Source organism: Theobroma umbraticum, unplaced genomic scaffold, assembly GCF_002168275.2.
Source record: "Theobroma umbraticum cultivar Fairchild unplaced genomic scaffold, ASM216827v3 scaffold_147.0, whole genome shotgun sequence".
Taxonomy (NCBI): domain Eukaryota; kingdom Viridiplantae; phylum Streptophyta; class Magnoliopsida; order Malvales; family Malvaceae; genus Theobroma; species Theobroma umbraticum.
The window spans coordinates 10,146,722-10,165,588 of NW_018397259.1; the positions used below are offsets into that span (position 1 = coordinate 10,146,722).

At 35.0% G+C, this 18,867-nt stretch overlaps 2 protein-coding genes and 1 pseudogene across 5 annotated transcripts; 1 reads left to right on the forward strand and 2 right to left on the reverse strand.

Annotated features, from left to right (window-relative positions):
* Positions 1–1,004: 1,004 nt before the first annotated feature.
* LOC110415901 (wall-associated receptor kinase-like 20 pseudogene) lies at positions 1,005–2,025 on the forward strand (annotated as a pseudogene).
* Positions 2,026–2,531: 506 nt separating this feature from the next.
* On the reverse strand, positions 2,532–6,387 carry LOC110414940 (Protein phosphatase 2C family protein). Of its 4 annotated transcripts, XM_021426348.2 has the most exons (9): positions 6,314–6,387; positions 6,136–6,207; positions 5,038–5,291; positions 4,599–4,770; positions 4,292–4,509; positions 4,053–4,160; positions 3,836–3,961; positions 3,517–3,749; positions 2,532–3,057 (listed from the first exon to the last, which is right to left on the reverse strand). In XM_021426348.2, exons 3-9 carry the CDS (start codon positions 5,245–5,247, stop codon positions 2,838–2,840), a joined length of 1,287 nt encoding a protein of 428 aa, XP_021282023.1. In that variant the 5' UTR covers positions 5,248–5,291; positions 6,136–6,207; positions 6,314–6,387; the 3' UTR covers positions 2,532–2,837. The 4 variants fall into 4 exon arrangements, with proteins under 4 accessions (XP_021282023.1, XP_089639409.1, XP_021282024.1 ...); XM_089783283.1 differs by having other exon boundaries at positions 5,038–5,238; positions 6,136–6,384; XM_021426349.2 differs by having other exon boundaries at positions 6,161–6,383.
* Positions 6,388–7,964: 1,577 nt separating this feature from the next.
* On the reverse strand, positions 7,965–15,037 carry ATK4 (kinesin 4). The gene is made up of 20 exons (XM_089783272.1): positions 14,582–15,037; positions 13,885–14,051; positions 13,651–13,794; positions 13,340–13,585; positions 13,170–13,241; positions 12,830–12,898; positions 12,521–12,598; positions 12,211–12,288; positions 11,962–12,123; positions 11,793–11,874; positions 11,609–11,704; positions 11,338–11,514; positions 11,130–11,236; positions 10,839–11,019; positions 10,583–10,742; positions 10,229–10,482; positions 9,977–10,140; positions 9,724–9,888; positions 8,913–9,427; positions 7,965–8,797 (listed from the first exon to the last, which is right to left on the reverse strand). Exons 1-20 carry the CDS (start codon positions 14,697–14,699, stop codon positions 8,692–8,694), a joined length of 3,141 nt encoding a protein of 1,046 aa, XP_089639398.1. The 5' UTR covers positions 14,700–15,037; the 3' UTR covers positions 7,965–8,691.
* Between the last annotated feature and the right edge of the window lie 3,830 nt (positions 15,038–18,867).

Here is an 18,867-nt window from a genome sequence, read left to right on the forward strand (position 1 = left end):
TGATTCACTGTACCTACCTAGGATTCATGGACACATTAACACCCCAATGGCCTAGGTTAAATAATATAAGATTTGGTCCTAACTCTTGTGCTTTTCATTACTTATCTCTTCCTGACCAAACCTAAGATTTCCATTTTTAAATACACACACCCACTCCTGAGAAGGCAAGTGCCCCCCCTATAAAATTCTAAACAAGGAAAGTGGGATCAGAGTAATAATTCCACGGACACTTGTTGGCTTAAGGCTATCTAATACCCACAAATTTGGAATCCACTGGTACCAATGAGATTCTTATAGTATTTGATTAGGGATTTATATTTTATATACCGTAACAGTATATTATCAACAAATCAAATATTGTCATTTTCAAAAAATTTTGAATTTTTATCTTTACATCTATATGAGGCGGCACTTTATAATTAACCGATAATATACAAGTTTTATGTGACAATAGGACATCAAATATAAACCCATTGATCATATATTTTTCATGTATTATAGGAATGAATTTCAGTTATATTTTAAGTTGAAAATTCTTTATCTTAAATTATATTTTTAGGTGAATTGTTCAATGCAATGCATGTCCAATCTTAATGATTGGTGCATATTATGTGCACTTAAATGTCACACATAGAAAGAAAAAGAAACTTGAATAAAAATTCACATCAAAGACAGGAGCAGCTGCAATCAATTAATTGGATGGTGCTTAATTGGTAGTTACAAGTTAACAGAGACCCGAATTCTCGAACTTTCTCCCTCTAAATTTGCTCACTCTTTGCCTTTATGTGATGATGGTCACTGAGCGGTTGCATGACAGCAAGCATCAAAATCTAGTTTAAAATCTCATTGTTAGTTGACTTTGAACATGTAGAGCTAATGAGCTTCAAAGTTCATGGAGGTCACAATAGCTTTTTTTGTTTTTGTGTAAATACATATTCAATTCCCTCCATAATTGGTCTTCTAAATATGGTAGATATGGACATGTTTCGGGCTCCAGTTGGTTGGTAATGCAAGTAAAAAAGGATGCACTTTCATTATTTTTAGCATGCTTTTGGATTCTCCTACACGTAACATTGTTTTGTCTTCAGGTTCCGCTTCTGTATATAAAGGAGCATCGAGTTCTCAGGCTTTCCCTGCAGAGAATTTGGTGTCATTTCCCCCCCTGGTGTCAAAAACTATACTAAAACATGGTGCCTGCTGTGATAGTTTTCTTGTTTGTTTTGGTAACCCAAGTGTCAGCCTTCCGTTTTTGCCCCAAATGTGGTAAAATGGAAGTTCCATATCCACTTAGCACTGGTGAAAGCTGTGGGGATCCTAGGTACAGGATCTACTGCGACAATGGTGTCCTGGAGTTCATGTCAGCTCAAGGGTTTTACTATAACATTCTCAGCATTAATCCCTGGTCTTCTAAGCTTGTTATAAGCCCACCCTTGATACAGGAAAACACTTGTTACTCTTCCGATCTCGGCTTAGGGGGGTTGGTGCTCGATGAGAACTTACCTTTCAACATCTCTACTCGTAACACTGTCATGTTGTTTAACTGCTCTGATAGCATTCTTTTGTCCCCATTGAATTGCTCTTCAAGCAGCTTCTGTAGGCAGTTCGAGGATGCAGGGAAAGGGGGAAGTGGCTGCAGAGGAACACTTTGCTGCCATTTCTTGAAAGATGCATCCATGACCTCACATAGGATCAGGGTCAGGCTTGGAGGCTGCACTGCTTATACTTCTGTGGTTGGTAAAAAGCCTAATGATCCCATTGATTCATGGAACTATGGCATTGAGCTGCAATGGCTGCCTCCTTTCTGATAAAATTTCAGTTAGTTTCTTCGACAAGCTATAAATCATGTTGCTCCCTGGAATAGTGTCTCATCTTTCTGTTATATGTATCTGTTCAACTCTGATCGTTATGCTGTTGCTTTTCTTGCTTTGTTTCATTGTAATATCAGTGAATAAATGAACTGCAGGTCAGTTTTAACTTTTAACTTTCAATGGTAGGAAAGCTGAAGTTTGCTTTCGAACTGGGAATTTCGACTTACAAAGGCTGACTGTGGAAACCGACCGGATTCTTTTAGGAATATGAAACCCACTTTAGCAGGCTGTTAAGGCATGCCCCTTGATGGCCCAATCTCCTTTACTTTCTTTATAGGATTTTCAATTTGCCATATCCGTCAGCAGAAAGAAACCGCATGAAATGCCTGCCTTGGGCTGGTTTTTCCATTTTCTTTGCGCTTTTACACTAGGATTACTCAAGTGGATCAACCATGTCAACAACATCTCCCAGTTACTTGGGACTTGATCTGATCTATCTCCAATCAAGTATATCTATTAAAGTTGTGGGTCAGAATTTTCTGAAGTCAACAGCGAATTTCACCAACAATTCCATAAGGTTATAAATAACTGCACTAGTAACACTGCATTGTTGAAATCTGTATGTAAAAGCAAATAGTGCAGTAGGCATGCCTGGATAAGTTTAATTGTTGGTTCAATCAATCCAATCATAATCAGGCTATGGAGTTGTGAAGATGCCCTTGCTAATGGAGAAAGGCAGCGGGAATAAATATATTACTATGCAATCTTCAGTTTTAATTACAAATTCAAGCGGTTAGCAATCAAACTATCACAAATATCTATCAGATAGCATCCTTGTCCCGAGTTGGTCAGTAAAACAGCCGAGCGCACAAACGTAAACTCACAAACAATATGGCAAAACGCCTACTCTATCTCTACCTCGATTCTTACACGCATCTATTGCAATCACCACCAGGTAATGGGAAACCAAGCATGTTCGCACTGCCAGGAAAAAAATACATCATATTTACTTTGTTACCAGAAAAGATGTTATGTGGTCACTGTGGTTCTGCTTGGCCTTTTTCCTTCCATGGCATCTTTCTTTTTCCGACAGTTTGTGCAGAGAAAGGGTCCTTCCCAGGGCTTCGAAGCAGGTGAGAAAAAAGGCCCAGAGTTCACAGTTAAACCCTCTGCTTGGGGTTGATCAACTTGACAGACTGCACATTTGAAGATTCCAGAGTTTGTATTCATGGGAAAATCCTTCCCCAACCTGCAATTTTTATTATTAAAAACAATACGGTTAGAGACTGATATATGTTAAAAACCTCTGTAATCCTTGTCCCCACAGCAATATATCAATTTAAACAACTTTAAGTGAATTGCCATCTTCTTGAAATAATCAGTGCTTTTTTGCCCAGAAACAAGGCATTTAGGTGCAAAGTTGACATGACAGTAGGAGAAACTTAACTAATTGAAAGTGATTAATATGTCAAACATCAAATTTACTTATGAATTATATTACTATAAACATTCGACCAGCACAGGTGTAAAAGGGATTGTGAAAAACATTGGCAACTTCTGGCAATTTTTGCATGGCCTGCCAGTTTATTTTAAAACCATCCATATTCTTTCCCACAGACATTTACCACCCCACATACATTTTATAAAGCAAAAAGGCAACATAAAAAAAAAATTTAGAAGAAAAAGGAAAGTTCTAATGAATGAACACCTTTCAGCAAGCATGGCAGAGCCCTCTTCAAATAGCTCCTCAACCACTCCAACAACAGAAAGTTTATTTGTAGTCTTATTTGTAGAATTTTGAGATCTCTTCCCAAAAAGAAGAGAACTGAACACATTCTGCTTCTTCCTTGGTGTTGGAGGTAGGACAGGTTGGTCACAAGGAATAATATCAACAACCAGGCAGGTTGTATCATCCTTCAGGCCCCTTGACCTCAAAGCTTCCTAAAAATAGTGTTAAAAGCAAGAATTAATATTAAGGCAAATTGAGTAGATAACAATATAAGGAGAAAACCCAGTCTGGAAATCACCTTAACAACCAGCTTTGCTGCAAGGTCTGCAGGTAAACCCCGACATGACTTGGCAGCCATATCTGAAGACAAAGCATCCCAAATACCATCTGAAGCAATAATAAGTCGTCCTCCAGCATTGGACAACTACGCAAAAACAGAAAAGAAGTTTCAACGTTTGGATACTCAGAAGAAAATTAATTGATAAATGCTCAGCAATAAGACATGAAGACATAACCTTCACTTGCTTAACATGCGGTATTGGGACAATAAACTCTCCAACATCTGTGTCCCCAATAGACCTAGACAGGCATAATCCACCAGGCCAGCAACGGAGGGGACCAACCTATTCTCATAACACAGATTCAACCCATAAGGAGTGATTAACAATCATAACCTTCTCAAACAACCCATTCCACCACATCCAATTCCCCCAACCCAAAAAAGAAAAAGGAGAGAAAGTTCTCATGTTGTAACCTCATTGCCCCCGAAAACATTAAGTCTTCCTACTTCACCCCCACTGGCAGTGACACGCTCCCTCTCTTCTGCATTCTCTTCTAGCCTGTGATCCACCGTCAGGAGAGAAACTACACCGCCTTGGGTGTCCAATATACATCGAGAATCACCAACAGATGCAACAGTGACAGTCCATCCATCTATTACAACAAATGTCACTGTTGTCCCAGAAGTTTCCCCTGTCATCAATATAAATGACTACAAATATAAGCATGCAGAAGAATTTGACTGAGAAAAAAAGTGTGATGAAATAGACATGAATACATGCCTCTCTGCTGAAATTCAATGTCTGTTTTCACAAAACCTGCAACCAGAGCCCGAGGAAGGGCTTGAAGCCACTCCTCCCTACTGATGCCTTGCGGAATTGCACTCAAGACATTACTCAATAAATTCTCCTTTGCAAAAATGGCAGCTGATATACCATTATGTCCATCAAAAATCTGCCAATAAAACCAATATTAGGAATCTCTACAGGCATCAAAAGTAATGTCACAGTTATTATTCACCAAATCTCAACAAAGTGAATCTCCTTTTTCCCATACTATAATTCAAATTCAAATTCTCAGTTGCTTTCCTCATTTCTTCACAACCAAACAGGAGAAATCCATAATGTGCTATCGAAGCTGATAAGCCAATATCCTTCATGTTTGAGAGAGAGAGAGAGAGAGAGAGAGAGGAAGGGGTGGGCAAAAGGAGGAAGAGAGTACCGCAAATACTGAAAAAGATGTCGCTGGATTCCCAGGAACCCTCTGACAATCAGGTTTAACCAGAAAGTAGTCTTCTCCTTTTTTAGCCAAAGCAGCCTGTCCAAACTTCAGAAAAGGCTTCTCAACTTTCTCATTCCTCAGCTCACGACCAATCAATGTCGCAAGTGGAACAAGAGGTGGTTTCATCCTTGATACTTCAGCCTGGCTCATGTTAGTTTAGATCTCAACATTTCCAAAACTCCAATGCCAAAGCCCTAGCAGTCCAAATGAAACTATTTAGCATCACCACATTTAAAGGTAAGAAAAATGTGCAAGGCAAACATATCAATGCTTCAAAAATCAGTTTAGTCTGATAGAACATAGACCATTTGCAACAAGCTAAATAGTAGCATTTAAGAAGAACTAATAGAAAAAAAAAAAGCATTCACATGCTACATACCTCACCATTAACCTTTAGAACACATTTTTACCACTCAATCAGCAAAAAGAAGATAAAATGAATCAAACTGATCTAAAGATTCCCAAAATTATTTCCATCATGATACATCATATAAGATGATAACCAAGCCAAATGGATCAAACAGCCAAAAGATGCATACATGATAGTCTCAAGCTTTGACATTTCCTAAAGCTTCCATGCAACAACCAATAAACCAAAAACTCCCAGACACATTTCACCACTTCAATTCACAACATTAAAACAAAAATCCCCAGAAAGTGATCTGCAAATTTCCACATACAAACTCACTGTTATTAAATTCACACCAACCCCCCAAAAGCAATGAGACTGAAAAAGAAATAAACGAATCAATCAAAGACAATGTACAAAATTTATTACCCAAAGCTAAATTTTTTATCCATTAAAAAAATTAACCTCAAAAAAAGGTCATTTTCAGCCCATCAATCTACAAACAAAATTCAGATAAATCTAAACCAACCCATTTTCAATTGTTAGCTTACAAACTCAAAATTCAGCTCAAGATCCAAAACTGAACATATTTAAGCTGAAAAAAATGAACAGCCAACTCCACTCCCCCCAACCCACCCCCACCCAAAAGAAAAAAAGTGGACTTTGAGCAACCCAAAAAGAAAACTCACAGCTGAAACATGAAGAAATAGAAACCTCAGATCGCGCAGATATGGCCGTACATTGGTTGTTTCTTCATTTCTCTGCATGTATAAAAAGCATTCCTTTTTGTGCTTCTCTGGGTTACAAAAATCAAAGCCGAAAAACCCTAAAAGAGAGTACACAGAGAGAGAGAGAGAGAGAGCTCACAGTGATTTGATTGGAAGAGAAATCTAGAGAGAGAGAGAAACGCGAGTTTCAGGTGCTCATTTCCGGACAAAAACCTTTGATAATGACATTTATGTCCTAAATCTTAATCTTTTGTAATAATAGGAAACAAAAATACCTTGTTAAATTACAAAACGGCCCTTTGTAATTGATTTTTTAATTTTTGTTCTATTTAAATTTTAATTTTACATTGTCTTTCATTCATTTCATTTTTTATAACTAACAACTTTTATTTTCAATAAAGGTAAATATTTAATTTTATAAATAAAAATATTATAAAGAAAAGGGTAAGATAAAGTAGGTATTAAAAAGAAGAAAGTGGGTTTTGACTTTTGATTTGTATTTCATTTTGTTCCATCCTACAATGAATAATCTACCTGGCTTATATCATGAAAGAAATCTATCTGTCAAATTTTTCTTGGTCTAAAAGGAAACTGGATTTGACTTCTCTGCTCATTCATCCCCTAAGACTTTGTTTTCTTTATAATAACAATGGTGGAAATTTGCTGTGTTTTGCCTGGCAGAAGAAAAATGGTGGGGTTGGGAGATAGCTACTACTGATTTGTTTAGGTGGGAGGATTAAGCAAAACACAAAGGTTAAGGCTTTGTTTGTTTAGGAGATATTGGATTGGGCAGAGGATGCCAGATGAAAGGAATGAAACATGTAACCAGGCCAAACAAGACATAATCTGTTCCAAACCCAACATTTTTATTTTGTTAATGGGGGACCTAAAATATGAAATAAAGGGAAGAATTATTCAAAGTCAGAAGCTTGGGATTACAAATTGGGATTTGGGTTTGCAAGTTTCTCATATCTGTTTGGGTTATTTGTATCCCATTATGTGTTGGCAATCATGGTTCCACAGGTGGGAAATTTGCAAGCTGCCTCTCACTGATTGCTAGATATTTTTTTTATTACCTTTCCAAATATGAAAGTTGGGATGACAATTTAACAAGGAAAACAAAAAGATGTTTATTAATTTTTGAAAGTGAATTTTATTTTTGGGTAAATGTTTTTATCATCATTTTAATATTTTTATTTATAAAATAATAAATTTATTACGTGACATAAATTATTTAAAAACTTTTTTACAAAATAATTGGTAAAAGTCAATGTAAGGAGATAATATCAATGCATGAAAGCAACACTGGCTGGGAAAAAGGTCAATGTATGAAGGCAGCGACAGTGAATAGAAACAGTGTTTGTTGGGATACTATGTTAAGTGAATATATATGTGTCAAATCAATAAAAAAGATAATGGCAATATTGGTTTTGCAAGAACAAGAGGGTTAAGGGCATTTTGATTTTGAAATGTGGCAAAAAGGCACAAGCACAATGCTTTAATTCTTAGTCGAGGGCAACTCAACTTTTTTTGTGGGGGGGTGGTTGTCTCTTTAATGGAATTTAGTGGACATATATCTATATCTCACATTCTAAGAAAAAAACCATCAAGGTACTTGCTGAGGTGGCCATGTGTTCGTGGGACCTACATAGAGTTAGACATTCATTGGAAAGGAAAGGGAGAACATGTAATGAACACGCAAGTGGATGTTTTGTTGTGCTTCAGTTGTGGCTAAAATCACTCCTGGTCCTGGTTCTGGGTTGTATGCAACTCCTGTAGCTGTGGGTCATAATTCCTAGTCACATTAGATAAGCATCACTTCAGCTCATCAGCATGTTGTTCCGGGGTTCAATCTTCAATATAAAGAGGGATTCAAACTGTGTACTCATTGAGTCTAATGCTTGAGTTTTATGAAATGATTTTGAGTTTGGGTCTATGCCATTCTTATAATTGTAGATCATAAATCTGTAGTTATAAATAATATCAGTTCAATACATAAGCATTTTATTTCCGAGTTCAATGTTAAATTCGAAAAGAAAGATTCGAACTTAACTCGAGATTTGATATACTAATCATTGATCAAATGTTCTCATGCTATGCTGTTTTGATAATACTCAAATAATATCATGATTCATTGATGTACTCCATATAATACAATTCCTTCCTTCTGCCCTCATTTAGCAACCTTCTTTTTCCTTTCCAATCTTAATTCTTCAAGAAAGAACAATTGATGGGGGAAGGGGAAGGAAAAAAGCAAGAAATTCCCAAAATCCACACCAGTGTGAGCAAATGAAATCAAGGAGGTGGATCACCATGAAGGGGGGCTGGGGGGGTGTTATGATTTACCACCACTAGGCCCAAGCAACTGAGAAAATTGTTGCCACTTTGTATATGTGAACCTCTCCCTCTCTCAAATGATAGATACACAAGAAAAGGGCAAGAAAATGGGACAGAAAGTGAAAAAAGAAAAAGGAAAAAAAAAATGATGAAGCCAGTTTCCTTAACACTTAAGTTTAATCACTTTGTAGACCCAGCTTTCCTCTTTCCCTGGTGCAAATTCGGATTAACTCCATTTGAAGACTTCCTCATTGATGGTGAAGGAATTAGTGATGGAATTGAACTCCTGGTTGCAAACCGAGAAAACAGAACAACAAGAAAATCAGGGTTCTAAGCTAGTAGAAATAAACTGAAGTTTGCAGTAAGAGAACAGTGTCGCATGATGTGATCAGGCAGCTTACCTGAATTCTGTGCTCTTTACTGTCCTAAGTTGCTGTTTCTTTGGTTTAGATGCCAAACCATTCGGACCATTGGTAATCTTAGGAACGTTGGATTGCCAAACTGAGTCATTCTCCGAACAATCACTAGTTGCAGCTTCAAGGTCAGAATCATCCGTGGAGCCAACTTCGGAACGAGTTCGTTGCAGATCATAGTCTCGGTTGCCCTTTCTGTTTGTAGTGAACTTATTCAAGTTTTGTTCCGGGTATATCTTTGTTGGACCACGAAGGTAGCTCTGATTGAACTTGTCAGGCAGTTGTCTGTTGCCTGCTTCCCTACTTGCTGATGGATTTCGATCCTTGCTCATGTTGTTGTGCTTCTTCACCATGACTTTATCAACCCAGTCACCAGGAACTGAATCTCTGTCGTCATCCTTTACACTTACGGCAGGACTACCAAGAGGTGGCCACAGAGATGGATTCGCTAGCATCTCTTGGATCTCCAAGCTATCTCTCCTAGATGTGGATGAAGAGTCATTCTGAAACAGCAGGCAAAAGTGTACCATGTTAGGCAAACCTTATCCTTGGTTGAAAACATTTACAGAAAATTGACATTTTTTCTATCTCTGAAAGATGATTCTATGCGTAGATGATTAGTTCTGAAAGAAAATCAATCTGCAAAGATGATAAGCATTTACTATAATTCTTAGAGTACTTCTATAAGATGGATAAACCAGTTCTGAAGTTTAATTGTTAACTCTGCAATCTACATCCTGTAAACATGTTAATCATTATTGAAGATAAAGTTCTACCAATCGTAGCAGTTATATTATACCTCAGTGTTTGCAAGGCTGCTAGATAGATCACTGAAACTCTGAAATTTAGGAAGAGAAGCTGATGATTCAAGCTTTGGTCTACTTTCTGGGCTACTGGATTGAGTATGTTGCAGGTGCTCTGGCTCTCCTTTCCTTCTCGCTAAGGCTGCTTTAAGGCTAGCTATCTGAAAGCAATTGAGATGAGAAAATATAAGCACAGGTATGACGGCAGACACTTTTAGGTTAAAATGCAGAAAGGGCACATGGAGAAACCTGTTCTTTAAGCTCTCTCACTTCTCCACTATCTTTGTTCACTTTAGCAGCACCAAGCTCAACTGTGGCAACCCTTTCTGCAAATTTAAGTGTACTAATTGTTTCTCCCAGAGCTTCATACTCTGGAGCAATGTGAACAAACATGAGTGTTTTGGCTTGTCCTCCTGACAGATGAGAACAATAACATGGTCACAAAGAAGAATACAGTACCAGCACCTTTTTTTGGTTGGAGGGGGTTTCAGATAATCTTACCAAGTGAATCTTGGAGCAACTGAGTAAGTTTACTGTTTCTATAGGGAACGTGTGAGCTTTTTGAAGCAAGAGAAGCTATCACATCTCCTAAAGCAGATAGAGATTTGTTGATATGTTGTGCCTCTTTTAACCTATCCCCAGTCACCTCAGATTTATCTACCCTTTCACTTCCTGCCAGATCAACCAGGTGCATAGAACCACGAAGAATGTTTCCTGAAGTGAGGTCTTTTCCTTGAACATGAACTGTCAAGCAGCTGGTTTTCAAGACCAATCAGAAACTTAGCATGGTTTAGAGCACAACTAGAAATGAAATCAATCTTTCCGAAATTAAAAACCAGAAACATTAGACTGAACCTGTGAGATCGACTACTTCTGTCATTCATGGCTGTGGCGCTAACTGCACGATTCTTTTGCCCAAGGTTCATCAAATTTATGACATCAAATGTTGATGATACAGGTACAAGGCTTGCATCAGGTACATTAATACCATTTTGAGAGCTGTTACGAATTTCTAATGTATGTAGGAGTTAAAGAACACGTAAGGGTTTGAGGCACCAATGAACAACATAAAACGTTATGGAGAAACACATATAAGTCTGATATAAAGGATATCTCTTATTTACACCGTCTGCTGAAAGGAGATCCCTGACTTGTTCATTGTAAATTTCAAGCATTTGGACAGAAATAGCATAGGAAATGGTTTCTTTCCTCTGGTTTGAGAGGAGAAATAGATCACTCAATGCCCTGTAGTTTACACCTAACTCTTCCTCGGTGAGTTCCTTAGGCCCTGTCTGGATTCATAAATGAGATGAATTAGCATAACGTATTTGACTGGCTATAGTAAGAAAAAAAGATTCTTATTAGCATTATCACTGCTGTGACAAAAAGATGCATTTCTTACCATGGTATAAGTTTTCCCTGATCCTGTTTGGCCATACGCAAATATGCAAACATTATAACCATCAAGAACAGACCGAATCAAAGGTTGGGTATCGGAGAAAACCTCCGCTGCAGGGAAAGAGAATCCATGCTCAGAAAAGGCTTAAAAACCAAAAACAAAATTACATGGATAGAATCAAAGAGAGAAGAACTTCTTTGGAATCACTAACCTTGGGTTACATAAGGACCGAATATTTTGTTAAAAGTGAATGATTTCCGCCCCTCTTTTCCATATTTTGAAGGGGTGATAATTGTGATTGTACTGTCATCTCTGTTGTCTACAGAACTCAAACTGTTTGATTGCCCGCTCAAGAATGGCCTGACCCGGCAGTATACTCTTATATTCCCTAAAACATAGTTTACCAACAAATACAATTGAGAATGATTTGACTGTGGTGATAGTTTCTCTAAATCAAACCTTTGAACTGTTAAGACAGCTACCTTTCAGGTCCTGCACTTGATTGTATAACTTGCGGTTTTCTTCAAGAACTCTCTGATATCCCGAAGCAGCATAAGCTAGAGTATGCAAGTGTTTACCTATTAAGGGAAGCTAGAATGAGAAATATTACATTTTCCTTTTAAGAACAAACCTAAAAGTAATCAAGGATTTGACTTCAGTTTGTACCTAGATTGAGAAACTCTTCTTGGCACGTCCTTTGCCAACACTGCATGCTGGCTTTTGTGGCATGAAGGCTATGCTTCAGTTCCTACAGGTACAAAAACATCAACCACTGCATCCCTATCGTAGACAAAAACGAATATTATAACTCGAATCAATGCTAACTGCAAATTACCAGGATATCTTCTTCTTGTTGTTCAAATAATGTCTGCTGTTTCAGAAGATGTCTTATTGATTCCTCATCAGTATTGTACTTCCCATCATAAAGTTCTTTTTTCTCTGATTCTGCTGATGATTCATCTTCAGTCATTTCCTCAGTTGGGGCCTCCACTTCAACCTTCATCATCATTTAAAAGATACGAAGGTATTTCATTGATAATCACATGAATCAATAACCAAAAGCCACTTAAAAACATTGGCCTACCTTGTCATCACTTGAGGCAGTTCGTGAAAGCAAATTATCAGGAACAGATTCTTCCATATCTTTTGTTGTAGTTTTAATCTGTCAGATTACCAAAAATAAGTTCACCTTTCAAAAAAAATGCTAGTAAGAGAATTGAGGAACCATGTAAACGAATGGTTTACTGAGATCAGAAGACAGATTAGGCCATCAATAGATGCTGCAGACAGCCCTGGACACTTATAATATTATCTGCTGACAATCGTTTGAAATTTTGAAGATAAAAGAGTAAACACTTGTGAAGAATTGAAACTACTTAAAATTATTGGCCTACCTTGTCATCACATGAAGCAGTTCGTGAAAGTGAATTATCAGGGACAGATTCTTCCATATCTTTTGTTGTCGTTTTAATCTGTCAGATTACCAAAAATAAGTTGACCTTTCAAAAACAAAAAAAATCTAGTAAGAGAATTGAGGAACCATGTATATGAATGGTTTACTGAGATCAGAACAAATTAGGCCATTAATATATGCTGCAGACAGGCTTCGACACTTATAATACTTACAAAAAGGTGCAAGAAATTATCTGCTAAAATTTTGAAGATAAAAGACCTAACACTTGTGAAGAATTAAAGCTGCTCACCAGTTCATTTTGGCTTGCCAAGCGACCCTCAAACTCCTCCAAGACTTTATTGAGCATAGATTCCACAATCTGTTACAATCAGAAGAGTTATCTTTTTGTGGTCTGCCTCAGTAAACTATCGAAAAGATAGATTGAAGCAAAAAGAGTAGTTTTAAGTTGGAAAGTGAAAGTTTGCTGCCAATACATTTTCCCTTATAAGATAAACATTTTCTTGATTCACTATCCCATTCTAATACCATACAGGAAGAAGGTTTGCATATTTAGCAGCAAATAAGTTTCTTATTCCATCCTGACTGGAGTAGTTGTTTGAAATGTCTCTGTAGGAGCAGAAGGACCTTACCGTGGGAATTTCTTCTTGCTTCTTATCTGAAAGAGCTGCACGAACTAGCATATGCAAAGAACGGACGGATCCCTGCAGATAACAATGAAAATGGCCTACAGTTGCTTCTCATTTCAATCCTAATCAATCAGAGAGCATGAACATGAAAGAACATAAAAAAGCTCACTAACTGCTTCACTGAGGTCTGACTGATCACTGCACAAGCTATCTACAGATTTCTCACCCAAGGACATGGTCCTTGACATGGAATCCGTGAATGGTTCAGAGCTTTTTCGTACAAAGGGTTTCCCTGTCCCAAAATTTGAGGGTTTGCCATTTGCAGAATACTTCCATGAACCAATTCCACCACTTTGTTTCCATTCACTGTAAGACTTCAGTGCCAGAACACAGTTCACAATCCTTGAAGATTTCCCACCCTGAAATAAAATCAAGAAATTAGCATTCACATTCATGTAGACAAGAAGATAATTTCAGCACTAACCTGTTCCAAATCAGAGGCTTCAAATGTTGGAATTCCCATTTCCTCTATAGCTACAAGGAAGTTTCTCACATTCTCAAAGTATTGGAATGCTGATAGAGCAGCCCCATCTGGAATAATGACAGAATCACAAGCTCCTTCTACTACCTACAATTAAAACAAAAAATCAATCGAAATTGCATAGGAAAATTGATCAAGCAAATAGAATACAATCAGAAACTGATTGCTGAAGCATACCTTTGGCACAGCTCCAGGTTGAACCTTGTTAAGAACATTGCAAAGGATTATGCCACTTCGCAATCCAAGCCTGAATTCTTCTTCAGAAGGCTCAGCAGGCAAGTCTTTACCCCCAACAACACCTACTTTTTTTCTCAGCCACCCAGCAGCTTCATATCTTCTCAAAGCTACAAAAACGTAAAATGGTGATGACATTAAAACTTCTCCTTTGCATTCTTTCAGCAAAACGCAAGCTCAGACAATCAACCAAGAAAAAGAACATTTCAACAAATCATGGAAGTTAAAAGAATTAGAAACCGGGTCTTCGACGTCCTTTGAAATGTAAATGCGTTTCCAATTTGTTTGGAGATTACTTGAAAGGGGAAAAAATGAAGAAAATATGCTTTTCTTTATAGACAAAATTGTCAGAGAGATCCAGATTTTATGATCATTTCTGAGAAATGCGATGCAAAATTCATGAAACTTGTTAAAATAAGATCAATTTGAATATCTTAACATGAAACTCATAAAATCTGAAGCTCAAAATTTGATCAAAAACAAATAAGAAGGCTAAAGAACTAATGATCATGCAGGAAAGCACCAAGAATGTATTCAAGATTAGAGAAAAAACAGAAAAAAACCATTCATCATTCAATAGAATCCAATAAGAAATTAAAAACAGAGCAGGATAAAAAGAAACCAAAATTTAGATCATTACAAGATTCCTCGATTTTTCTCGAAGCCAAATTAATGTCGCTTATTCGAGTTCCGTGCTGTTGAAGAACGTCTTCCAAAACTGATATTACGGAGAATTGCAAATTCGACTCTGTTGCCATTTTGTAAAAAAACCAGCCGTTGAATTGAAAAATAATCCAAATATTTTCGGAATCAATTCAAAATTTTAATTCCTTTACATACATGTTCAAAACCAAAATCGTGAAAAACCAAAAAAAAAAAGAATTTGAATCTTTTTCTTTTTCTTATGATCAACAGCTCTGTCAAGAAACAGAGGAGGATAAAAACAGAGACGAAAATTTTGTTTTTTTCTTCTTCTTTTTTCAATTTTTTTCTGTTTTGATTTTTGGGTATTGGAACTCTCTGTGGAGATAATACAGAGAGAGAAAAATTGGAGGGTTTAAAAGATTTCCTCTCACTTTCTCTCAGTTTCTCTCTCTCTCTTCCTCTCTCTTTTTCTCTGTTTTTCTCACAGTTTCTCTCTAATATTGAAGAGAAAAGCTATACACCGAACCTGGTTCCGAGCCTCCCGGTTATGAGAGAGCTTCACGGTTTATATTTCCCCGAGTGAGAAAATGATGGACTAATTTTAAAACTTGTCTTTTTTTTTTTCTTTTACACTTTTTTTATTTTTTATTTTTTATTTAAAAATTAATTAATTATTCATCTTCTTCCTTTTACTCAATTAATTAATTAATTTTATTATTTATTTTTAGTTTAATTAATTAATTAATTGGCTTTCAAGCACTTGGCCGGACCCCTTAACCCTTAGGTTACTCAAAAGATTAGTGGAGAAATCATGGAAAATCTAGCGCATGGATTTCATTCAATAAATTTTAGATTCTTGTTAGCTTATAGTAATTATAATGTCTAAATTTCAATAATTAAAAAAAAGTATAGGGTTGAGATCTTAATTTAATTCTTAATGATACATATTTCATAATTATATTTATACCGAATCATACTTTATTTTCAAATTATATATACAATCTTCCCGGTTGAAAATAACATATGTATAAACAATTATGATTAAATCGTATCCGTAATCATTCACAAGTTCATCATTTGTTCAGTAAAATTTACATGAAAGAATGTGTAATTTTAATCATTAGGCATTGAGTAGTACAATAAAATTATTTTTTTGTACAAAAAAAAATTGAAAGAGCAACGATCACATTCAAAGTCCAAAATTATAATGTAATAATACTGATGTTATTTCTAAAAACAAATTATTTCTTAGTAGTATAGGAAAAAATGTTCTAAAACTCGAGTTTAATTCTAATTCTTCTAAGTTAAGAAACAATTTTATAAATATAAAAAAAAAGAGGATAAAAGGAAATATGTATTGATTTTATGTGTTATGGACTAGCATTTTGATTGTGACATGAGAACAGTGGTATATCAAATGAACCCATCAATATTGTATGTGAAAGCAAATTCATTTGATGCAATTGATCAAATGTTGCTTTCATGTTCAGTTCATCTTATGTTTAAGTATTTGGTACAATGACAAATGGAGAAATTATGCATATTTTATGATTCTATTATATCCTAAATCGCATAATACGACGTTGACTTAATCTTTTACGATTTGTTCATAAATTATATCTCTTTTTTATTTTATTAGAATATCTATGTGATAAATTGTCAATACATAGTATTTATGCATTATAACTTAATTTTTAAGTATTATCTCATAAATGTGCAAAGATTTAATTTTATTTATTTATTAACATTAAACAAAAACAAATGATAAGAATGAAATCAAAGTGACTTATAAGTTGCAATCAAGTTCAACCACCAATCAAATCAATACAAAAAGTTCAAAATTGACAAAAAGGAATATATGTGGGTTCTTCATCCATAGCTAAACATATATGGAAGTTTAATTACCTATTAAGATAGGCTGTCCCTTTGCTTATGTGTAAAGACTAAACATGTGACCATGATTAGAGAGAAACCCAAACATCAAACGCAAACAATAAACAATCATTCTTGCAAAAAGCTAAGATGATTATTACCCCCAATTGTACTTTGAACTTGTTCTTCAGACAAGGGTACTTTAACTTGTTTTTTCTTTCGTAGATTCTTTGAAACATGATAGGAACTCATTAACAAGGAACCCCCACATTGTATATATATTTAGGGTTTTCTTTTCTTTTTCTTCTTTGTTTTTTTTTTTTTGTGATTTTTGAACCCCATCCATGCATCCAAATTACTAAACTAATTTTGTTAGCTCTTTGCCTAGTAACAATCATACCCTATTCCCAAAATTACGAAATAATTTTACTCAAATTAATTATCATGTAATGTATAATTTTATCCGAATAAGATGATTAACACGGGTGTTATCTCATAAAGTCCAATATAAAGTCGTGTAACTTATAGTTTATACTAATTTTAATCCGAAAATACACAACATGAGTTGTTATTAAGGATTCAATTAGTTTAATTTCCATCTTCTAGTTCCTAGATCAAAACTAGATGAAGAAAATGCAAGGGAATGGACCTGCTTGTAGGGACCTGGGAAGAGAAAATCAGCAGCTAATTAGATTAGGCCCAAAGAGATGGAAACCAAAGCAAAAGCATGATCATGAAAAGGAAGACCACCTTATCTTTTATGCAACTTCAAACTTTTTGCCTTTTTCCATTGAAAGATAGGTAGGAAACCAGATATATTCTATAACCCATTTCTCTACTTTAAATTTTCCATACCAGAAAACAAGAATGATTTGTTTACAATTAAAAAAAAATGTTGAAATATAAGAACCATTAGTCTCCTTGATTTTATGATCATAAATTCTCAAATGGCCATTAAAAATGACAACGGGTAAAATACTTGTTAATTTTGAAATATCCAAACTCGAACTCGATTAAAATTTAATTATTCATATTAATTCGATTATAATTATAAATCAACACCTAACATTCAAATCTGATTATTAATAAAAATAAATTTATAATCAATTTTTGTATATATTATTAATGAAAATGATATTAGTAAATAAAATTAACTCAAAAAATTTAAATTAAAGCTGAATATCATATTCAGAAAAATTAATAAATTTTAATAAGTATTACATTAGTTATAAACCATTTATGAGTAAAAAATATAATATATAAAAATAAATTTTAATATTTAAAAATATTATTTATAGTCAAATTTGAGTAATGAGTATTTTATAATTATTACCAGAATATGTGACTAATAATAATTTTACTATTTAAATTGCATAATATAAATTATCTATTCCTGATGCTATAGAGAAAGCTTTCACTTGTTAATGCAAAGCGCGCGCTTTGTAGCCACGTCATCTTTTCCCTCCAAAGAGCTGTAACCAACGTTCAGCAATATTTAAACACATGGTTCGGATCCGAACCTAAAGGTTTGTGGGCCCCAGAGCAGCATTTCAGGCATGTCTTGGTTAAGGGCATAAGGCTGCCAGCCCAATCTCAAGCCTCGAAACTAGTGGGCTCCATTGGCCCACTTAAAAGAAAGAAAAGACATACCCAAATCATCGAAGCAAAAGTTTTGACAATCATTTTTTTTTCCTTTTCGCAATAGAATTTTAAAGAGAGAAAAAAAAAGAATAAAAAAGGATATTTTTATATGAAATAAGCTTTGGAAATTCAAAGATTCTAGACTTGGGTTATTTTTGCACATGCAAACAATAGGGTTCTTTTAATTAATTTATTAAAAGAAAAAAAAGCATCTTCTTAGAAATAAAAAAGGGGGAAAAATGAGTAACATTTATAGGTAAAGACAATGATTAGAGAAATAATTATTAAATTGATTGTTAACCAATGAAGTATATTTCGAATTATATTGAGATCGTAAAGTGTCGAATTTTAATTTGTCAAAGATTTATAATATTAGGGATTTCTGTGCTATTTTGTTATGATTTGGTTTTAGTATAGTTTGTTGTTTTTACTTGTAAATTTTCAAACTTCTCTTTCCTTCTTATGACCTAATGAATCTATATTAATTATTAAAGAGAGGTATATGCCTTAAAAATGGAGCTTTCCCAATGCCTCATTTCCTCTTTGTGGATGAATAAAAAGAAAAAAAAAGAAAATGACATATGTAGATAACAATGACGAATCACAATCAAGAACCATGCTGATCAATCATACCTTAGCAAATATTCATTTGTTAATAAGATTATTCCAATATATATTGACCAAATTCAAGCTCTTGATATCTCTTTCTTTTTCTTTGTCTCTTTTTGGTTTTTTAGAAAATTAAAATAAATATTTTATTTAAATAAA